The sequence below is a fragment of the Lipophrys pholis genome (genome assembly GCF_963383615.2).
Source record: "Lipophrys pholis genome assembly, chromosome: 4".
Lineage (NCBI taxonomy): Eukaryota > Metazoa > Chordata > Actinopteri > Blenniiformes > Blenniidae > Lipophrys > Lipophrys pholis.
In genome coordinates, this window is record NC_137637.1 from 4678833 (window position 1) to 4698811 (window position 19979).

Genomic DNA, 19979 nt, shown 5'->3' on the forward strand with positions numbered 1-19979 from the left:
AGCATAAAGAAAAGACAGTCAGAACAAGCACAAATAACTCAATACTCTCTTTCAGCCCAGTGACAACGTATGTACCCTTTGTTATCTTCATCCTCCGGGCATGAAAAAGCAGATAACCGAGGCTCAGTCTGAAAATCCAAAGGTAGGACTTTTGCAGGATGTTCATTCAGGAAACATAATGCCCATGACACCGAGGTCAACCCTGCCCTTGCTCTTACATGTGGACCGCTCAGTTTCTTGCTAAAGCTTGCTCTCAGCTGGTTTGTGATCAGGTCAAGTGCAGTAAGAAGCTTTTGGTGCCATTTAGGAGGACTAAGAGAAGATCCTTTATGAAGCCAGCACACAGGATCATCTCACTAAGTCGGCCTGCAGACAGACACTGGTTTGTGTTCCTATCCACTGTTCTAGTCGTATGGTTTGGATGCTTCATTGTGGCTTTCATGTCTGCACGTTGACCTCTGCCCCCTGTCACTGCATTTTGAGAGCAGCTGGGCCTAGCCTTTAATGTCTCATGGATGTTTGGATGTGTAGCCTGGAGCGATGCATCATGATGCTTCATACACAGGATACACTGACTTGTTTGAATTCTTTGATTTCAAATGATACTCAAATATCTTGATGAAAAAGAAAGAAGAAAGAAAGTGACAGATTTCTTTGCTGGCCTCTGCTGGTGGTGCTGCAGCAAATCATCACACCAACATAGACCATTATCAGACCAACATAGCCCAACAAGAGACCAGCACAGACCAGTTGAGACTAACATCCAACCACCATCAGACCAGTACAGACTAACATCAGACCAGTACACACTAACATCAGACCACCATCAGATCAGTACAGCCCAACACCAGACCAGCACAGACCAGTTGAGACTAACATCAGACCAGTACACACTAACATCAGACCACCATCAGATCAGTACAGACCAACATCAGACCACCATCAGACCAGTACAGACCAACATCAGACCACCATCAGACCAGTACAGACCACCATCATACCAGTACAGACCACCATCACACCAGTACAGACTAACATCAGACCACCATTAGACCAACATCAGACCACCATCAGGCCAGTACAGATCACCATCAGATCAGTACAGACCAACATCAGACCACCATCAGTCCAGTACAGACCACCATCACACCAGTACAGACCACCATCAGACCAGTACAGACCAACTTCAGACCAGTACAGACCAACTTCAGACCAGTACAGACCAACATCAGACCATCATCAGACCAGTACAGACCACCATCAGTCCAGTACAGACCACCATCATACCAGTACAGACCACCATCAGACCAGTACAGACCAACTTCAGACCAGTACAGACCAATATCAGACCACCATCAGACCATCATCAGACCAGTACAGACCACCATCAGACCAGTACAGACCAGTACAGACCAATATCAGACCACCATCAGACCATCATCAGACCAGTACAGACCACCATCAGACCAGTACAGACTAACATCAGACCAGTACAGACCAACACCAGACCACCATCAGACCACCATCAGACCAGTACAGACCAACACCAGACCACTATCAGACCAGTACAGACCAACACCAGACCACCATCAGACCATCATCAGACTCAGGTCTGATTGTCTTTTTCATTTTAGCCCATCAAACGTAACAGTTATAATTACATGTACATGCAACTATCATATGCATGTAATTTGTAACTATCATGTAACATGTAAAACAAAAGATATGGTCGTTGATTTTAGAAAGCAACAAGACAGGCAGAGAATGACTTTAATCACAGGTCAAACAATAGAGCAAGTGCAACATATTGGGACCACGATTCAGTAAAAACTTGATGAAAACTGCAAGTTGGTCACAAAAATGACCATCAGAGTCTTCAGTGTCTCCGACAACTAACATTTTTTCATATAGACCGAACAATCTTAACTCTGTTTTATCATTCTTTTATTGAGGTTAGAGCCGTTTTAGCTATAGTTGGATTGTTTTTCCCTTTTTGTCATATTTTCTTTATTTATCTTCCTTTTTCCCATTGATTCCTTTTCCTTCTTTTTAAATTGTTTTCCTTTGTTTTACCTTTGACCCCCTTTTACTTCTAATCCCCCTTTCTTTTTATTTTAATCAGTAACAGAGAGTTACTAATTCATCGCTCACTGTGACACCATGAACAAACAGCTTGTGATATAGAAGAGATGAGAGAGATTTGTGTGATTCAGTGTGCTGATGGCTGTAGTTTTTTGCCCAACCCACACAGATGTGAATATTTCACTGGTTTTGACACAATTGTACAGCTGAATGACTGAACAATAACACATTGCAGTCACTCCGGGCTAAACTGCAGAAAGTCATGTTCTCTGAGCAGAGACTCCGAACAGGATCTGCAACGCTGTGCGAACATCGCAGTGAGGTTACTGTGGCTCGCCGGGTAAACTGGTTTGCAAGATCATTTTAAAACTGATAATTAATAGCACGTCTTTCTCCCTGTTGAGCAGAGACTTGGAGTTTAGCACTTCCAGCTACCTGGATTTCAAAGGAAAAACACAGAATCGTCTGCCAGCGAAGAACAGCGTGAGGAAAACATTTGAACATGTAACATCTGATGTGGTGGAGGTGGAGATGGACTCAGACAGAAAGATTCAAACCGAGGTCCGTCCTGAACAATGTCTCTCAGTCCTCCATGATGTCTTGAAAGTCCACCTTCATAACTTCGTGTCATGTGTTGTATCTGTTTTTCTTTTGTTGTTTATTCATTTCCTCGTCTGTCTGAGCTCGTACTTCAGTGTGGTTTAGATCCTTTGAGAACTCCTGTCACTCCCTTCAACCGGTGACAGAAAGAGAGCGAGCAGACTTTATTGATCCCCTTGTGGAACCTTCTTGTCTCCACATACTCTGGGAGCAGTGGGGTCAGGGGTCATGCTCAGGGACCCACAGTGGTGTCCTGTCAGCTTTGGGATTTGAACCTCCAACCGCCGCTAACCAAACAGAATTCTCAAAGTCTCAAACTGCAGCTGGTCACCTGCAACAAGTAGAATCCTACTTTCCTCCTCTCTCACCCCTTCTCCTCATCCTCTCCTCTCCTCTTTCTTGTCTCCTCCTCCTCCTCCTCTCCTTTGTTCCTCTTCCTCTCCTCTTTCTCATTGCCTTTTCCTCATCCTTCCCTCTTTCGTCCCCTTCTACTCCTCTTCCTCCTCGTCCTCTCCTCTTTCTCCTGAGCTCAGTGTGACCAAAGTTCTTCACAGCCTGGAGGGTTCAGGTTTCAGCACCATGGTCAGCTCTGACCCGCAGCTCTTCCTCGTCCGCTTCCTCCTCCTCTTCCTCCTCACAGCTCCTCCTCTGTAGGAGTTGAAAGGCTGGAGATCCCTCCTCCCTCTGTTTGCTCCATCACTCTCTTTTTCCTGCTCCTATTGATTGAATCTAGTTGTTTTTCTTTCCTCTTTCTGTAGAAGCAACAGTTTGCTATCCTCCCACCACCCAATCTCCTCCCCCGAGTCTCCTCAGACCCCCCACCTCGGATCCCCGCCCCCTCCCCCCCGGACACTCCCCCGGATCCTCCCCTCTCGTTGACGCTCACTGGTTTTTCTCTCCTTTCCTTCTCACTTTGTTAGTGTTTCTTCGTCCTCCGTCCTTCCGGCAGCATGTTGGATCCGTCTTCCAGCGAGGAGGAAGGTGATGAGATCCAGGAGGTGGAGCGCAAAGAGGCGGCGGCTCCCAAGAACGGAGCCGGCGGAGCCGGCGGAGCGCGTCTGTCACCGGGCCGAGTCGCCGACGGCCACAGCGGCCACGGCGGCGGCCACGGCGGCAGCGGAGGCACCGGGGGGCTGCAGCCCCGGGGCCGGGGAGGCAGCGGCGGCACCGGCGGAGGAGGCAGCGGCGGCGGCGGAGGAGTTCGACCCTCCAGCCCCAGCCCGTCGGTGGGCAGCGACAAGGAGAAAGAGGACCTAGAGAAGATGCAGAGGGAGGAAGAGGAGAGGAAGAAGAGGCTGCAGCTCTACGTGTTCGTCATGCGCTGCATCGCCTACCCCTTTAACGCCAAGCAGCCCACCGACATGGCCCGGAGGCAGCAGAAGGTAAGACCTGGGGTAAGAGAGGGGAAGACCCGGGGTAAGAGAGGGGAAGACCCGGGGAAAGAGAGAGTAAAGACCCGGGAAACAGAGGCTCACTCTGAGAGCAGGGCTCTTCTCTCTTCTCGCAGCCACCAACTGTTGCTTCCACACGGAGCTGCGCTCAGGAAATACCTGCAAGTTGTTTTTTTCCAGTCACATCCACACACTGCATTCATTCACTGAAACAGTGACGGAGAATTAACCTGACAGTTACAACCTCACAGCATCACTGAGAATCTACCAGCCCCATAATACCAATCAATCACTTAGATGGAGAAAACCTTCCTCAATCCAAACCACCTTCTACCTGAAAGGATGATTATCTGGGAACAATTGTCTGGAAGCAGATCTGACGTCCAGAGGGAGGACAGACACATTAGCAGAGACTAGAAGGTGACATCAGAGACAGAACATGTGCATCCAAGCTGCTTCCACCCAGTGAGGAAGAGCTGATCACAACAATGTCCCACTGCACACACCTTTATCCAGCCTGTTCTCCCATCCATCCATCCATCCATTCATCCATCCATCCATCCATCCATCCATCCATCCATCCATCCATCCATCCATCCATCCATCCATCCATCCATCGTGGACTGCATGGTGTGAGTGTTGCAGGCCTCCAGTGTTTACTAGGAGTACTGCATGGGGATGAAGGTGGGCTGCAGGTATCACACACTGCTTTACGCTTTGAAAGAGCCACCACAGGGTTGTAGGGAGAGAAGACTAAATGAACACACACATAGTGCAGGATCACAATGTCTTTTTACTTCCAGATAATAGTGCTCTTTCTCTTCTCTTGATCACAGGTGTCAGTTTCCGCCAGCAGTTTGTTGATCTTCTGGTTTTTAGCTATGATTTTTCGTGCCGCAGACTTTTGTCCTGTAGTGTGATGCTGATGTTGCGAAGTTAAATAAGATCTGTGGTCCACACAGTGTAATGCAGTGAGACTGAATAGGTTTCTGTATAGAGCATGAATGTAAATAAAAGTCACTCCTTTGCGATAAGCATGTAGTGAATGTTTACATGGTGATAACAATACATTGATGCCATATCATATAGTTTAAAATGTAACTCCTCTACTGTCCTGTCTTTTTACCTGTGAATAACAAATCAAGATTTTCAAGGTAAATACTTTGAGATTACATTTTTTTGTTAGTATTTAATTCATCCACTGTGACATAATGGTAACATGTCCAGGCGAACCTGCCTTCATCCATAGAGACCTGGGATTGGCTCGACACCCTGCCACCTTGAACTGGACAAATCTTCTTAGAAGTTGGAAATAATTACCTCAGTTAAAAAGAACGGTATTCACATTTATGTTCGACCCAAATGGAAGTATTGCATGGGAGCTCTGTGTGTGTGTGTGTGTGTGTGTGTGTGTGTGTGTGTGTGTGTGTGTGTGTGTGTGTGTGTGTGTGTGTGTGTGTGTGTGTGTGTGTGTGTGTGTGTGTGTGTGTGTGTCTGTGTCTGTGTCTGTGTGTCTGTGTGTGTATGTTTATGTGTGTGTAAAGTAGTTTTAACATGCTGTTTCTTTTTTAAACCCATCATGAAATATCTAATTACATTTTCAGTCCAAAACAGATATTTCCATGTTGCAGGTCAAACTGTCCTGAACAGTCTTGGTCTACGAGGGGCATTTATTGTTCATGTTTGATTAGCAATTTTATTTTATTTTTTTTGAGCTTTTATTACATTTTATTTTCTCAGAAACTATTAACCAGCTCCTGCATATAATTGTAATAATTAATGCAAATTCAGCTAATCTCTTCCGGATTTCCTTTTTTAAAAACTGCTGCGATGAAGTGAAGGATGTTGTTAATGCGATGCCACGTTGAGGCAGTACAACAAAAACACCTTTAACATGATTACAAAGCTGGATATGAAAAGAAAACCTTCAGAAAGGTTGTTTACCTCACGCATCCTAATCAACCTGCTTCAATGTTTTTAGATAACCTAACTTACAATTTAAATTTTTTGCAATGCATAACTACAAGAACTGTACAAGGGGTGAACATATCATCTGTGATAGTGATCAATACAAACACTTCACTAGATGGTGTTAATGCCTTCTAAATAACAGTGCTTTTTCTTTCTGCAGTTTCCACCAGCAGCTTTTCAGTTTGTTGATTTTTGGCTTTTGTGGATTTGAATTCTGCTCTGTAGCCACCAGGTAGGACATAATGTTGAAGTAATGAAGAAAATCTGTTTGATGATTTATTTGGCAAACTAGAGCAATCAGAGATTTCTGAGCTCCACCAAGGGCCAACACAGACAACACAGAGAAATGACACATATTCCACATCCAGATCAACTGCCTTTATTCATTTATTTTGTTTGGTGATCCCATGATTCTATATCATAATTTGAAAGAAGATAAGATTATATTGTTACCGTCTTCCACGATATTGTCTGAACCATAGTTGAGAAGCCTGGCTTGTTCTGGAGTTTCACTCACTCACTTGTGGCTCATGTCTGCTGGTAACAAAATCTGGCTGTCGGACTGATTCTGATGTGGAGTTAGATGGAGGGGAGACGCTGGCGGTTTGTGGAGTTGATGGAGGGAGGAGGGGAGACGCTGTCGGTGCAGAATTGTGGCCGTTTATCCCTCTTTTAGCACACACTGGATTAACACCGGTCATTTCACACACACACACACACACACACACACACACACACACACACACACACACACACACACACACACACACACACACACACACACACACACACACACACACACACACACACACACACACACACACACACACACACACACACACACACACACACACACCTGCAGCAAAGCACCGGAGTGGAGCAGGACAACAACAAACTACACTTCCCAAAACCAAATCATGCTATGACTCCATTTCCCACAATGCACTTGTCAAGTGACAGGTTAAGCATGTAACAATATAGCGAAATGTAAATTTGTAACAATTATTTCCGATGCAGATTACCATAACAATTTAATGGGTTCTTCTTTTGATCAAAATGCACCCGTGGACCAATTTTCATGAAGATCAGCTCATTAGTTTTTGAGACATCTTGTTAACTGACAGATAGACAAATAAACATGGATGATTTTCTAACCTCTCATGAATGCATTGATGAGGCGTTGCAAAACGGAGCTGCTGTTCCATGAGGACCATGAGCATTGTCTAATGAGGCTGAATAACGTGGATCAGTGGTGATTACCATATCTGACACATAAAAAGCTCCCTGGTTTGAGTATGTTGGCAGAATGGACCATTCCACACCATGTTTGCATGTTCTTCGTGTGCATGTTTGGGATTTCTTCTGCCGCTGCGGCTTCTAATCTGGAGCAGTCACTACAAAGTGTGTGTACTTTTTTGATCACTTGGTGTGTGACTGTGTTTCCTGCCTATTGGCCTGTAGTGACTCAGACTGACCTCTGAGATCTTGAGCCTGTGTGGACTGTATAGTGGAGTTGGCCACTGGAACAAATGGGTATAAGACTACCTCTGTATTGTCCATCATTTAATCTGAGACCTCTCTCGCTCTCTCTCTCTCTCTCTCTCTCTCTCTCTCTCTCTCTCTCTCTCTCTCTCTCTCTCTCTCTCTCTCTCTCTCTCTCTCTCTCTCTCTCTCTCTCTCTCACTGAGATCCATTGACATCCGATAAATCTGAAAGAAACCTGATGAACGGTGACATTCAGATGTATAAATTGAGAAATACCAGCTTTCTGGTTAGCACTAAAAAAATCCAATCCAACTGATGAATATTAAATTCACATCCAGCTCAGAATTCAGATTTAATGAGAGCACTTGTTTGGTTAATGATCCATTATATCAGGCAGCGTGTAATACAGCTGCTTGCTTTCTGAAGCTTGAAATAATCCAGAAATATTCTTTCTACATAAAAACCTTTGATTCAGTGTTCGAGACGCTGCTGTAAATCCTTCAAACTGATGAGTGAGGAGAACAAACACGTCTGGAACTCTCGCACATTCTTGTTTCTCTTCTCCATCAGGGGACCAGCACATGACAAAGTGTGTGTTTTCCGGCTCACGGATGATTTTTAAATAATTATAATTAAAGGTGTTTTTGCTTCAGCGTCCAACAGATAAATAACATCCTGTCTGAAGTTTATAAGAAACTCTTTGATGATATCAGACACACATCCATCCAGTAAGGTTATACCATTGGCAATATATACAAGCATTGAGTCAGGGATCAAACTCCAGGCTAATATAATACAATTTAAAAAAAACTACAACAAACTCTTTGGTAATTTGAACGGATTAAAAATAAAAAACATTTTTTTGAAAAATAAAAAACAGTTTTTTGAAAAAGAAAAAAAATGACAGAACTAGAAGAAATAACATCTACTGAAGATTGAATAAAATGTTTCCACTGACTAATTTATATTTTTATGAAAACTGCTTTCACAGCTTTCCTAAAGAGTTCACCAATCTTTATTTGTGAATTCATTAAAATTCGTGGAGCTGTCAGTAAATTACATCTTATTGAAATTGATTATTTCTGTGTATTAATCACTATCAAAATTCACTCATTTTGAAGTTACAGAGCATTAATGCACAGGTCATGGAAACATCTGTAATGGCACTTCAGTCTGGTTACATGGATGTTTCACATGTGAAATACGTGCTATGTTATGATCTCTTCTATTCCCAGAAGAGAGAAAAAAGACAGAAAAGCAAAAGCAAAGACTGAAAGACTGATTGGACTGATCATCACAAGCATTATCCAGCCAGCACAGTTTTGTGTGAATGAATGCAACATGAAGAAGTGACAGCTTGTGTTTGACAGCTGCTTCGTTCTCAGCAGGAGTGGAGACAAACTCAAGGTTTGATGCAGAAACTCTGCCAGCCGCAGGCTTCAGTTCACAGAGAGGGTGAGCCTGTTCAGACAGACTCCTGCATTCTGAAACAGAGTCTTTGTCTGTAGGACCATCATATCGGTGCGATGCAATATTAACAAAGTTAGCTGTCATTTTTATCGATCACTTGTCTTCATGCTCAGTCTGTTTTGCAAAATCTGCCGCTGTTACGAAGTATTTGTCTAGTTTCCACAACGGTTGCACAACATTTGATGAATATATTGATATACAGTATAACGTGCACAAGATTCATGTAGCAACAGACTGAACTGTGATTAGTTATGTTTCCATGAACTGACATGTGAAAGAGAAGTACGATTAACACCAACTAATTCACAAAAACAGTGTAAATAATTAGTTGACATAGTATAAAATGAAAGTGTATTAACTGTAAATCTTATCACAGTACTAAAACAGCAGTATCGACTCTCAGCGGTCACCTGGTAACGTGCCTGTGGCCCTAATTTCCAGTCAGCAAGAGTACATTTCATCACACATCCTAAAATAACATTAACTTTCACATCGTTTACAGGAGAAGATAATTCACTCACTCAGGACTGTGTCCCACAGCCATGTAGAATAACACCCATGAAGCATGTTGGGCTTCATGCAGATGGAATAGTATTATAGATTGTGAAAAACACTGGCATGAGTTTGTGCTAATTAATTCATGTACAACACTCAATGTGTTTTACTGTGTCTGAAAATGTTCAGATCAGCTCCTGCAGCACAGACATTATTTCCTCAGCTGCCCCCACAGGACTTTAGTTTGTGGACTTTTTCATCAGATGTTTTCTGTGTTGTGGCTCAAACCTTAATATTCTTTTTTCTGTCGGATTTATTTACTGTAACGTGCTTTGACAACATTTGACAAGTTCCTCCACCAACATGTCCAAAGAAACTGTTTCCAGCAGGTCGTTCTAACGTTAATAGTGTCTAATGGACACAAATCCCTCAGATGACGACTCCTGGTTTTGTGTTCACAACCTGGAAGGAGTCTGTTCGCATGAGCTCTGAGTTTATCAGTCCCTGAGAGCTGGAAGTAAACTTTAAACGCTTTTCTCATAGTTTATCTCTCCTGATGTGCATGAAGCAGGATTGTCTGCCCATTTAAAGACCTTTAAAATGTCTCAGAGTCCGAGCTGTGTCACTGGATCAGACTCCTCCACTCCTGACACGTTGTGTTATTGGCTCTGTGGGAAAGAATGGACACACTAACATGCTCTTCTTCAGATCATCATGGTGTTCCCTTCACAGAGCAGATGGCCCCTGCAGCGCTCACTAAAAGCTCCTGTTATTTTCTGTCCATGTCAACATGTTATTTTGGTGTTGTCATGTTACACTATGATCCACGGTGTGTTGTTGTTCCCACAAGGCTCTGCTCGGCTCAGGGGAGTGCATGATGAAAGACGCACTGCTTGCACAGTGAGGAGCTTTCATTATGTGTGTGTGTGTGTGTGTGTGTGTGTGTGTGTGTGTGTGTGTGTGTGTGTGTGTGTGTGTGTGTGTGTGTAATGACTGTGCTTCCCGACATGTTTTCGGACTGTTCCCACTCGCAGTGTCTGCTCCTCCCTCTCGGGCTGAGGCTGAATGGAGACGATGCGTTTTCACTGAACCTGAAGATTCTTATGTAACATGTAACATGAGGAAACTGATCGGCAGTGTAAAATGCTGATATACATCACCTGTGCCGATATGTTCCAGGTAGATGACGTTCCAGCTCCACAACAGCCAAAGAATTTAAGTGTTGCTTAAAATACAATCATGTTAACAGATGTGAGAAAAGTTAAACATGTACGTACACCTGAATAATATGTCAAGATTTTAAGAAGGCCTCGTTCAAGTGAAAACGCACTGTTTGGTGTTTTCGTTCCAGAAAAGTTTCATTGTTTACTCTTTGAAAAGGATGTCCTTTTAATGGCAAAGGCAGAAAGACTGAAAACAATGTAGTTACCATGCCAGATCTCAATTTGACGCTGTTGGTTGTTTTTGTAACGAAACCACAGACACATGTGTACAGAGAACAGCACGCTCTAAACATTAACAATGGGACTGAACGGACATTCTAGTGGACAGACGACTAAGTTAGATTGTTATTACGGTGACCGTCAACTATAAAACTACCAAGTCCCAAGAGAATATGGAGTGGGAGTCATGACACGACGGAGGAAACATTGTTCTGATTGTTCTGCTTCTGAGCATGTGCAGAACAAGTAGTTACTACGACCGTAGAGCAGATGACCAGTAGCAGTGCTTCTGTCATCTACTCAGGACTGAGGCCACGAATGAGCATTTTTAAAAACCTCCACCGTGGGAGGCCTTTTCAAATGGTTGTGTTTTCAGTGGCTCCAAGCACTATTGTTCTCTAAACAGACACCCAAAACGCAATGAAAGTTTCAAGAAATCGTTGCCGTGTCTGTAGACCAATGTTTCTGTAGTGTTCGGGCTTGAGACGATGATGGATTCAGGTTGGAGGTTCTGTGCATTTCAGCTTCATGTTTGTACTACGACAGGAGTTGGGACTCTGTTTTAAAGTGAAGGGAGGTGTGATCATGTATTTTATTGTAAATCCAACATGTGTATCTGTAATAATGTAAAGGAGTACATCTGCTTTAGCTGGATTATTCTATAGGTCTAATTGATAAACACCAGATAAAACACAGAAATTAGGCTGAGGACACATTTACACGTATCCAGGTTTTTCCAACAACTGATTATTCCTCCTCTACATTCACAAAAAATCTTCATTGACACAGCAGAAAGAGGAGGGAAGTAAGAAGAGGGAGGAGAGGAGGGAGAAGAGGAGGGAGGAGAGGAGGAAGAAGAAGAGGAAGGAGGAGAGGAGGAAAAATAAAAGGATGAGGGAGAGGAGGAGGAAGAAGAGGATGGACGAGATGAGGGAGGAGGAAAAAGAAGAGGAGGAAGACAGGGAGGGAAGAGAGATGGAGGAGAAGAGGAAGAAGAAGAGGACTGAGGAGAGGAGGGAGGAGAGGAGGAAGCAAAGATGAGGAGAGGAGGAGTGGAGGAGGAACAGCAGGGTTGGAGCTGACCGTGGTACTGAACCTTGAACCCTCCAGGCTGTGAAAAGCTTTGATCACTCTGAGCTCGAACGACCACCTGATGATCCAACACAGGACACCACGGCTCCTGGGAGAGGAGGGGGATGAAGATGAAAAGGAAGCGGAGAAGAGAAGGAGGAAGAGGAGGAGTAGTATAAGGAGAACAAGGAAAGCAGAAGGAGCTTGTTGCAGGTGCACAGCTGCAGTTTGAGACCTTGAGAATGCTGTTCCATTAGCAGAGAAAGAAGAGGAATCTGAAGAATCAATGAACGGGAGGATCTGCTGAAGATTTTGTGATAAACATAGTTTATGTGTTTTGTATGAAGGTATTTTCACTTTATAACTGGAACAAATATTTAAATGATGTCTGTGAAGACTTTTGGGATGTCTTTCTTTCACTGGATTTAAAAAGAAAGCTCATCCTGGAGGGGAACTAGTCTGTTTTAACATCTCACTGACGTATTGGTTCATTCCTTTGATGGAAAAGTCCACATGATGAAGATTAAAGCTTCTCATCTTCTGTCTTTAGCTCTTGGGCATCGCACACAGCCATGGGTCCATTTCGCTCCTTTACTGCCTCAGTCCCACAGTGACAGCTGATTCAGGAACAAACTTCATGTCAAAATGCACTGCTTCATTTTCACCGCGAGAAAACATACCACATTACAATACATGTGAGACATTACACACACTAGAAAACAAACAATACAACAATTCAAAAAAGAATACCATGTCTACATATGTCATATTGTACAAAACTCACTGTCTAATGGTTTTCCAACAGTAATAATCGTCCACATACCTGGAATGATTCCCCAGAAGTGAAGAAAGTCTGTCCTCTGTCTCCCTGGCTTGTTTCAATTTTTAAAAAGTGTTTTGCTCCAACGAGTTAATCAGAAATAAACCCTATATAGCAGTGATGCCCAATCCTAGGCCTCAGAACTAAAACATGCAGCACAGGGGCCCTCGAGGACCGAGGTTGGACACTCCTGCTATATAGTGTCATCGGAGGTTTAGCCAATCCCAGTCAAGGTAGGCCCTCCCTTTGAATCCTCCCACAATTAGGCACTTCTGCTCTGGCACATGGCACCACGATAGGAAGTATTTCCTCTTCTTCCCAAGATGGGCATGTGTGGGCGGAGCCAGTCCAGCTCACACAGACACAGCAGATTCTGAATGCAGCTCCTATGAGCCAATATTCAAACGGAGGAAAATCAAGGAGAAGCTGGATTTGGGGCATTAAACTTTGAATACAACGTTTTTGGACCAACAACACCATGTGAAAGTGTTGAAAAGCTGTTTAATATGACTCCGTTAAGTTTTCTCCTAAATGAGATGTAGGTGGTACTTTCTCTAGCTGTCATTGGTAGAATGTTCCAAATAGAACAGCCCTTGATTGAAAGCACATTCTGTGCAAACGATGACTTCCAAACCTGCACAGTTACTGTACAACTGGGTTAAGAATTCTAATTCTTCACCTTCCAAGAACACAAAATATCTGCCTTGAGTTATTAGTTATTTCACTGTATTTTTGCTGAACACCATGGAGGGTGTCTTTTTTGAGTTGAGCATGAGACAACTTTGTTTAAGCCAGTCATGCACTTTGCTCAGGCCATTTGTGAGATTGGCAGCAATTGTCCTTACATCCACGACCTGGGTGAATAGGACAGCATCGTCAACATACATCCCGATAGTAAGCTGAGGGTAGACACCCAGTGGGTCATTGATATATAACGAAAAGAGTAAAGACCCGAGGACATAAACATGTGGGACGCCAACATCACTGCCGAGGCACTGGGATTGTATTTCATTTGTGGGGACACGCTATGTTCTGTTAGACAAATAAGAATGAAACCATGCTCAGGAGTCTGCAGAGAAATTGGAATGTATAAGCTCCTCACACATGTGCACAATGGTGATAGTAAATAGTTATTCTGCACATTCTTTGTAGATGGACAATAACGACAGTGTTTGTCTGCAGAGTGGCATGACTTCCAGTCCATCTTCTCCTGGGACTTGATAGTTTTATAGTCGACAGTCACTGTAATAACAATCCAACTTAGTCGTCTGTCCATATGAATGTCCCATGTACTCCCTTTGCCAATGTTTATGCCGTATTGTTCTCTCCTTGCATGTGTGTGGGGTTTCATTACAAAAACAAACAACAGCACCAACTAGTGACCCAACATGTGAACCACAGTGTTTTCAACATTTCTGCTGTTTCTATAGAAAAACAGTTTTCAAAATGTTGCTGTGCAAACACGGGACTTTTCTGAAATGAAAACACGAAATCACTTTCACTTGAAATGTCACGTAAACGGGGTCTCAGGTACATGGAGAAAGCAGTAAATGTCCTCACCGTCAGATCCAAACCTCATCTTTGCATTCCTGACTGATTATTACTGGTTATCCAAAACTCCAGTTCCTCATCACCTCGTAGCTCTGACACTGTTAACACGTGAGTGAGGTTTAAAGTGAAAATGTAAAGAGCTTTTATCCTGCAAAGAGGAAACACAATGTAAGAGATTCATTTTACTCACTCACATAAAAAACGGAGTCATACTTCGTAAGCCTCATGAGTCCAGTGTTTTCAACAATTTTAGCAACAATAGCAGTGAGAGCAGCGAAGCCACGCACACAGAAAAACAGCAGCGTTTACTTCAGCTCTCCTCCTCGAGGGAAAGACTCTTACAATCAGCTGAACCTGGTGGAACCTTCACATTTTCAGGCAAGGCGGTGATTCGCGCAGCATCACACTCAGCCCGATGTGTCAGAAGCTCTTCACCTCATCCAAATGGTGAAAGTTGGTTTGAATGTGATTTTCTCTTCGATTTTATTCTTTCTGAGGGCGATTCGTCACAGACTGAACCAATTCAGAAGTTTTCATTGTGAAAATGATACAAATGGCACATTTATGTTAACACATTTCCTGAAGCACTTTGCAACTTGTAGGTAATTTAACTTTCAAAACAATAAAACGTCAAAGTTCATGGGGAAACGCCACTTGAATAAATAGTTTACAGTTACTTTTCTTATTTTTCCAGTTCTAACAGACTAAATGAGAAAAGCAAATGACTGAGTTAATTGATAGATTTGTAATAATTGCAAGTTACTCCACAAAATTGTGCTTTTGGCTCACAAATTTAAAAATCCCAATGTATTTTATATAATATGCTAATGTTATTTACGTAATCAATAGATGGAGCCACTTCCCTCTTTTTATAATGTTTTTGTGCAACACTTTTTCACAATAGTGCCAATATTTGTCCCGATATTAGTACTTAATAATCCAGAGGCCGTGTTTAGAATTACTACAAATGTTTTTTCTCAAACTTCAGGACTCACTGGACTGAATGATATCCAAAATGACTGAACTTTTTTTCTCTTTGATTTTGAAAAACGGCCACACTTCCTGTCTCCTTTGCACAGCTTTACAGCATTTCGTTCTGTCCCAAATGGATTTGTTGTGCATTGTTAGCAGAGTGAAGCGGCGAGCGGGATCAATTAGAGCTTTATAGGCACTTTTACCATCACTTTTGTGTTGCAAATGCACCACTTAGCATCACAAAGGAAAAAAAAAACGTATTGTTTTGCAACCCTGTAATAGCTAATGTGTGATTTAATCACTCATGTGCACAAACCTTCACACAGCTGATGTTTCTACTGCTCTGGTCATGATTTCCATGATGGATTTATCCATAAGTCCCTCGGTTGATGTGAATGAACAATCTGATTTTAGATTAATAAGCAGAAGACCTAATGTTATTGTGGTGCCCAGAATGAACACATCATTTCATTGTAGTATCAGTATTGTCAGATAAAAGAATACATTTGCTTTAAATAAGAATTTTGAGTAAGTCATATTCATCTATATTATGGCGTCTTAGAAAGTTAAGTGTGCAAAAAGAAGTTTACCCATTTAAAAATGGTGTTCTGTCGCTTTAACAGTGAAACTGGAAAGTACCTGTTGCTGGTTATTGTGAGCCACATGACGTATTCATTCATTTTCTTCCGCTTATCTGTTTCCGGGTCGCGGGGGTGACAGTCTGAACACTGTCACCCAGATCACAATGCACCGATTAAGAACCTTCCTGCAGGTGATGAGCCCACGGGAAGGTGACACCCGGCGTGGGACACGAACCCACTACCCCTGAGATTGTGAGTCTCATGCTCTACCAACTGAGCTAGCCGGGGGACATGACTTGTATTTCTAGGCTTTATTATGAGAAGATATTTTCTGGCCCTCGCTCTTTAACTTCATGACTGACGGTCTCCCACATGAGCGAGCGAGTTGAGCATCCGGATCGCCTCATCGTTGTCTGACCAGTGATCAAACATTGTCCTCCTCCTGTGTCTACTGGCGTGCTGATATGTCGGTGTGACAAAGGGAAACATAGAAGACCTGTGTGGTTGTTGGGTGTGAGGATGTGTTCAGTTGAGTCTGAAGTATATTTCTCCTACTTTCTTACTGTCGTTGGTGGCGTATCATCAACAAGCAGCGCCGTCTTCCTCCTGAGCTCCAGTGCAGCCGAGATAATGCTCCCGCTTGATATTCTGTCTGATGAAAACATCTCCTTTAATTAAACACATCACTCCTGGGCTCTGGCTCGCTGAGTAATAAACTGTCTTTACCACGGCAGATTGTCTCCTTCTTAAAGGTTATGTCACAGCGAGGAACAGGATAATAAGATGAGCTGTTTTTAGTCTTGCTTCATGAATAAAACTGTTTTATTGGTTGCTTGTGGTATTGTTATGGAAATGTGTGTACAATAAGGATATATGGCACAATTTGTCTATTTTCTCTCTGTGATTTCTTACCTCGGCTCCTGATTGGACACATAAAGAAACAGTTAAATGTAGTTTACTTTCTTTCCTCTCCTCATCAGGCCCGGGGGTATAAATCTGTTCTGATGGATTCATTCCTTTTCCCTCTCTGCTATGCAAAATACAAAATGTATTAGTCTGTCAAAACTACTACAGTATAAAAAACAGGGACCACTGAGAGAAAAGAGACTTGGTAAGAGGACTGAAACAGTGCAGCTCCACAACACAGAAAAACTGCAAATACATGACAATACAAAGAACAAGTATAGCGTTGAGAAGAGATGCACAGGTCTGGCAATAGTTTGTGTTTAGTTAACATGTTGGATAAGTACAGAGAGGCCAGGCCATTGACAGCTTTAAAAACAAACGATGAAACCAGCCACTTCATTGAGCAAAAAGCACAAATGAATGGACTGGTTTTGTCACTGGGAGCACTGAGGCAGAAACACCATTTGTGTGAAAGAGACGGAGCATCGCAGTGATCTTTAATCTGCTGTAGAAACAAAAGAGGAAAGAAGAACAGTTTTCTTCCTTTTTCTTGGCATCTGACAGTAAACAAAATTGGGAAGTTTGTAAGAAACAGTCCAAAGATAAAGGCAATCGTCACGATGTCACGAAAATGTCATGAATGCTGGACACGTTTTGAATCCCAGTGATATGTAGTGTACCTCAAACGTTCAGCAGTAGTGTGTCGGTGCCTCAATGGGAATATGATTACTGAGCTGTCTCACTTCTTCTTCTTCCTATTATTATTGTAGAAGTAACTTGGCGCTCACCTCTCTTCTGTTGATAAAAAAATAAAGGCACACACAAGGTTGTGAGCCATTAAACTTTCTACAACAACCACATCCGCCGGAGTTCGAGCTGTGAAAAGACATTCCCATTAACTGTAATTCTCACCGTTCTTAACGTCGGCAACACAAGAAAAGAATGCTGCTGAATCATCGGAGGTGTGTGTGTGTGTGTGTGTGTGTGTGTGTGTGTGTGTGCGTGTGTGCGTGTGTGTGTGTGCGTGTGTGTGTGTGTGCGTGTGCGTGTGCGCGTGCGCTGTAGCAGTTGAATTGTGTCTGCATAATTCATGAGGACAACATGTAGGCCGCTAATGATGATGAAAGCCTTGTCATTTGGCTTGTTGTGTTCATGTGCAAACACACACACACACACACACACACACACACACACACACACACACGAACTTGCCCCCGTGCTTCAGCATGCGGTGGTCCTTTTGGTGCTCGCTGCAGTGTGAAGGGGCAGAGCTCATCAGATCCTCCTGGACTCAGACTAGAGGCCTCCACATTGACTTGAAATAAACTATATGTGAGCCATTAATGATGTTTTTCTCTGTGAAGTTCCCCTGTTTCCAGTTTTGGTTGGTAGGTTAAGTTTTGACTCTAAACAGAGTTGCAGATGACTCGTCCAATGCGTTTGAATGAAGAACTGCATGAAATCCATTTGACCAAACCTCAACAATACTTAAGTATCTACATCAGGAGTGTCACACGTTTTAGTTCAGGTGCTACATACAGCCCAACTTCATCTTGAGTGGGCCGGAACATTAAAATAGTGCCATAATAACCTTTAAACTTTGCAGTTTGTCTTTAGTATAGTGCAGAATATACATGATGAAAATGTCTGTATTTTCACCAAAAACAATTACTACAGAAAATGGTTACAATCTGAACATAAAACCAATTTTAATGATGCAAAATACAGTGAAACGTCCCAAAAACGTCTCGTATTGCTGTTGCATTATTGGCGTTTTTACAAAGTCTCCCTGACAGCATGGCCTTGAGGTTAGTTTGATATCAATGAGGTCACTGGCTTTCATGGCAGCATCACCGATATCTCAGCTCAGGTCTCAGAATCATTAAACACGGGACGTGATGTTAAACTGTCCTTTGTGCCAATAGATGATAGTCACATGAGGTTTACCCTTTGAGAGTGGCGTGGGAGCTGTGTCTTAGATATGGGATATTGTACCTCTGAATCAGGGGGCGTTTCAGCTTTTTAAACACTAGATACCCTCATCAAAGGTGGCCAATTACAGGGTGATCATGCCTGAGCTTGTGTCCCAAAACAATCATGAGAATTGCCTGGTTGTTTCCTTGGTGCATCCCACGGGACGATGCTCTTCTCTTAGTCAAGCTTAAAGCTGGCCGCTTACCTTGACTTGGGTTCTCAAGTAGGGGAGGGGCGAGGGGGATTCATGAGCATGTCATGATGGTCTTTCGGTCAGCTTAATTGTCCGTTGCAGAGCCTGACCATGGGTTCCAAGATCTCTCAGCAGCCTAATGTTGGAGGACACCAAAAAGCCTCTTCATCCCACTTCAGCTGGATAAACTTGCGTCCCGTCCTCATTGATGGGTGTCTGCTACCAGATCTGTGAAGGGCAATTTCTTGTGCTCATAGGCCTCTTCAGCTTAATTCTCCTATGAGACTGTGAACTCTATGACATAAACAGACTTCAGTGAGGGGGACCAGAGTACCAAGTCTGACCTGAGGGTGGTGGTTCCTATCTCAGGATTGAAGAACCTTCTGGTTTGGTAGGTAGATGGTCAGGCTTTTTCTGTCCCTCTCGGAGGAATGACGGTGCAGTGATAGACTTGGTTGCTTTCAGGGGCAAGAAATTGTTGAAAATCCTCTTGCTCTGAATTGCTGCTGCCAGACTTTTAAGAACCTGGTTGTGCCTCCAGGTGTAACAGCCTTGTGTGAGGCTGGCCTTGCAACCGGTCCAGATGTGTTTGAGAGCTGTTGGAGCTGGGTAGAGGGGACAGGTTGGTTCCTCGCCGTACCATTTGTGAATGTCTTTTGGAGATGGGAGCATGTCATAAGTGGCACTGATGATGAAGCTGATGTTGCTTGCTTCCATTTCCCAGAGCTCCCTCCAGCTGAGCTTTCTCCTCTTCAGGCCTTCCCACCTGTTCATTGTTCCTGCTTCCTTTGCATTTCCTTCAGCTTCCTCCTGACGGCGCACGTCCTCAACCACCGTTTTCCTCCACTTCGTATTCTCTAGGGATGGGAATTGATAAGATTTTTCCGATTCCGATTCCATTTTTGATTCTGTTTAACGATTCAATTCTTTATCGATTCTCTTATCAATTCCCCCCCCCTATTATTATTATTA

General features: G+C 43.2%; 1 protein-coding gene across 1 annotated transcript in view; it reads left to right on the forward strand.

Moving 5' to 3' along the window:
• Window positions 1-3632: 3632 nt before the first annotated feature.
• Window positions 3633-19979, forward strand: part of LOC308108977 (calcium-dependent secretion activator 1-like) — a gene marked incomplete at both ends in the record, with an annotated part of 180358 nt that continues 164011 nt past the window's right edge. Inside the window, one exon of the mRNA XM_080462308.1 lies at window positions 3633-4064. Within this exon, the coding sequence (XP_080318434.1) occupies window positions 3633-4064 (432 nt within the window). The remainder of the gene's footprint in view (window positions 4065-19979) is intronic.